This window comes from Pseudogymnoascus verrucosus, assembly GCF_001662655.1.
Source record: "Pseudogymnoascus verrucosus strain UAMH 10579 unplaced genomic scaffold scaffold_110, whole genome shotgun sequence".
NCBI lineage: Eukaryota > Fungi > Ascomycota > Leotiomycetes > Thelebolales > Thelebolaceae > Pseudogymnoascus > Pseudogymnoascus verrucosus.
Window position 1 is genome coordinate 2,092 of NW_017263761.1, and position 3,585 is coordinate 5,676.

Consider the following 3,585-nt stretch of genomic DNA (forward strand, 5'->3'; position numbering starts at 1 on the left):
TTCACCTGCTTTACAGTAGTATATCTGTCGCCACCCTCTCTAACACTCTTACTCTCTCTTCTCTCTCTTGTTCTGGCATTGACGACTCGGATTGCAAAGAGCTGCAGCCTTTAACACGACAGCACTTATAATACGACTTTTACGACTCTTACATCTCCTTTAGCAAGAAACAATTCGCTGTTCACACTCTTCTTAACGAGTAGGAGGTGGTGTAGGGCAGATGTCTTAAGCTTATACATATAGAACAACAGACAGAACGACCAATTTCTGCTAGGGCGAACCAAGCGCCAGAGGAATTGACCTTTTGGTTGAGCTACTATGCGACTTTGAAGAATTAGCCCTTTTACCATATCTACCTTTGCGTGTACTAAGTCTCCTCTCAAACTCCATTCAACATCTCGACAAATATATTTATATATTAGGCGACACCGCTAACTAAAATACACCCAATACATGGTTAAACTACAAACTCCCTCGTGAGACCCTTAAGGCATTTCCACCAAATCCTAGCCCCCACTGAGCTAACCTCACGATGCCTGAATCACACTCGTTCCACTCGCACCATGACTACTACTCCGAAGACGTCTCCAACCCCTCCCCTCTCACCTCCAACTCGCCGGGTTACTACGGCAGCTCAACGCACTTCCCTAGCGGCAAGTCCTGGTATAGTGATTATAAGGAGCGGCGTCCGGGTTTCTATAAGCGGTTCGTGGATAGCTTCAAGAGTGACCCGAATCGACGTAGCATTAATCCGGCTATTAATTCCACTAACCAATACAACCACAATGGTGCCTTCAATCCGCATAAGGCGGTATTAGCGACCGCGAACACAGCGCTAGCAAGAAAATTGAAGGGGAGGCATCTGCAGATGATTGCAATTGGAGGGAGTATTGGTGAGTTAGGATGCTATGATGGGAGTACAGCGAGAAATGGAAGCTGCTAACTAGGAATAGGAACAGGATTGTTTGTTGCGAGTGGAAGGATGCTGCATGAGGGTGGGCCAGCATCATTACTGATCGCGTTCTCACTTATCGGGGTTATGCTATTTTGTACGGTGCATGCTCTAGGTGAGATGGCTGTCTTATATCCGGTAGCTGGCTCTTTCTCTGCGTATTCGACGAGATTTCTTGATCCAGCATGGGGGTTCGCTATGGGTTGGACGTAAGTCCCGTATCCATGAATTTTCAGGGTAAAGGATACTCACAACACAAGCTATGCAATGCAATGGCTTATTATTCTCCCAATCGAAATCGTCGCCGCCAGCATAACTATCAATTTCTGGAATAAAACGCTCCACCGTTCCATCTTCGTCACCATTTTCCTCGTTCTCATTATCGCTATAAACCTCTTCGGCGTTAAAGGCTATGGCGAAGCCGAGTTCGTTTTCTCCCTTGTCAAAGTCATTGCAGTGATCGGCTTCATCATCCTTGGCATCATCATCAACTGCGCCGGCAACCCTAACGGCGGCTACATCGGCGGAAAATTCTGGGTTGAGCCGGGTCCCTTCAACAACGGCTTTAAGGGCCTCTGCTCCGTCTTCGTGACCGCTGCATTCGCTTTTTCAGGCACGGAATTAATAGGCCTCGCAGCGGCGGAGACGGCAAATCCGAGAAAGAGCCTACCGAATGCCATCAAACAGGTTTTCTGGCGTATCACCTTATTTTACATCGTGAGCTTAACACTGGTGGGTCTCCTAGTAGCATATGATGACAAGCGACTCCTCGACCTCGACGAAGGCAACGCCAATGCTAACGCCAACACCAACCCCACCGCCACCGCCTCGCCCTTCGTTATCGCCATTGAAGACGCCGGTATTACCGTCCTACCCTCTATAATGAACGCCGTGATTTTAATCGCCATATTATCCGTTGGCAACAGCGCCGTTTTCGGCAGTACCCGCACCCTAGCAGCGCTAGCTGACCAGGGTCATGCACCTAAGATCCTAGGCTACGTTGACCGCAAAGGTCGTCCCATCGTCGCCATCGCTATCGCCATCGCCCTGGGCCTTGTTGCCTACGCCACTGAAAGCGGGCAGCATGGCACGGTGCTTAGCTGGATGCTCGCCCTCTCCGGTCTCTCGAGCATCTTCACCTGGGGCTCCATCTGCCTGTCGCACATACGGTTCCGGCGCGCCTGGGCGCTGCAGGGCCACAACCTCGACGAGCTAGCGTTCGTATCGCAGCCGGGCGTAGCGGGGAGCTGGGTGGGCGTCATCTTCAGTGTGCTTGTCCTGGCGGCGCAGTTCTGGACGGGCGCGTGGCCCATCAATTACGGCGAGATCGGCGTGAAAGGGCAGGTGGAGAGCTTTTTCTTAGCGTATCTAGCGGTCCCGATCGTGCTGGTCATGTATGGGGGCTATAAGTGGCGGTATAAGACCAAGGTATGGAGGCTGAGGGATATAGATCTCCAGACGGGGATACGGGAGTTTAATCTAGGGAGGATATTGAAGGCGGAAAGGGAGGAGAAAGAGGAGTGGCCTAGGTGGAAGAGGTGGTATGACCTTGTTTGCTGACATGGTCCTCGATTTTATTACGGTTTGTTTTATGAAGTTTTGAGGCGAATGGGATGATGGTATTTCTTACGAATGTCATGTTGTGTCTTTCTAAAATTGTATCTGATCCGTGCGTTACAGAATCGTCTTGAGGGGCTCGGAGGCTGACCGCAAGGGAGAGTGCGGATAGAGGAGCGAGGGACAGCGACTACTCATACTTCTAAGGTTGAGGAAAAGCAGCGTGGTGTAGATAGGCAGGCAATTATGCTTAAACCGAACACGCCAAACTAGAAGAGGACACCGCAAAACCCGAAGTAGAGGCGCTGAACCTGGGCGAGCAAGCACGCGGAAAACCGCGCCCTTCTTGCCGTCGCATAGTATACTATATATTTTTACTACTTTAAACGGCTAATTATAGAATTACCACCTAAATTATTATAAATTAAATACCACCCCACATTTCGAAAATTATAGAATTACCACCTATTACCTGTATGGGGGCTTAAGTCTTAGAAGGAAAAAACTTATCTATTTCTATTAACGTAAGTCATGGCGTACTGTCGCTAATGGCGTACTGTCGCTAGTGGGGTTGGGACCACCCTATTAATAGCTTTGGAAAAAAATCAATTCAATAAAATGGTCCGACAGAGAAGCAAACAAGCACTAGAGCAAGATATTGCGATACAAAAAGCTATATTAGCTATTAAATCAAATCAATACAAGTCTGCTTATGCAGCAGGGAAGGCCCTAGGGCTTCCTATACAATCCATCTAACGCTAGCTAAATGGAACACCTACACGTATAGAAGCACAACAACAACAACAGCTCCTGTTAAAAAATCAAGAAAAGACACTTTTAAAGTAGATAAAAGAGCTTACAAATAGTAGCTACGCTCCTAGCCATTAGATATTACGTGAGGTTGTAGATAAAGTCTAGTTAAATAAGTGTTGCGTTTTTCAGCCTTAACAGCTATAACAACAACAACAACAACAAACTTAACAACTACAAATTTAACAAGAACACATTCCTAACTTAACGTAGGTCATGGTGTAAGCGGCGACATGGTGTAAGCGGCGACATGGGCGGCGATTTCA

General features: G+C 48.0%; 1 protein-coding gene across 1 annotated transcript; it reads left to right on the forward strand.

Annotated features, from left to right (window-relative positions):
• Window positions 1–295: 295 nt before the first annotated feature.
• GAP1_6 (glyceraldehyde-3-phosphate dehydrogenase 1) lies at window positions 296–2,944 on the forward strand. The gene is made up of 4 exons (XM_018280092.2): window positions 296–893; window positions 954–1,161; window positions 1,213–2,571; window positions 2,633–2,944. The coding sequence occupies exons 1-3, from the start codon at window positions 533–535 to the stop codon at window positions 2,510–2,512; spliced, it is 1,869 nt and encodes a 622-aa protein (XP_018125042.1). The 5' UTR covers window positions 296–532; the 3' UTR covers window positions 2,513–2,571; window positions 2,633–2,944.
• Window positions 2,945–3,585: the final 641 nt, after the last annotated feature.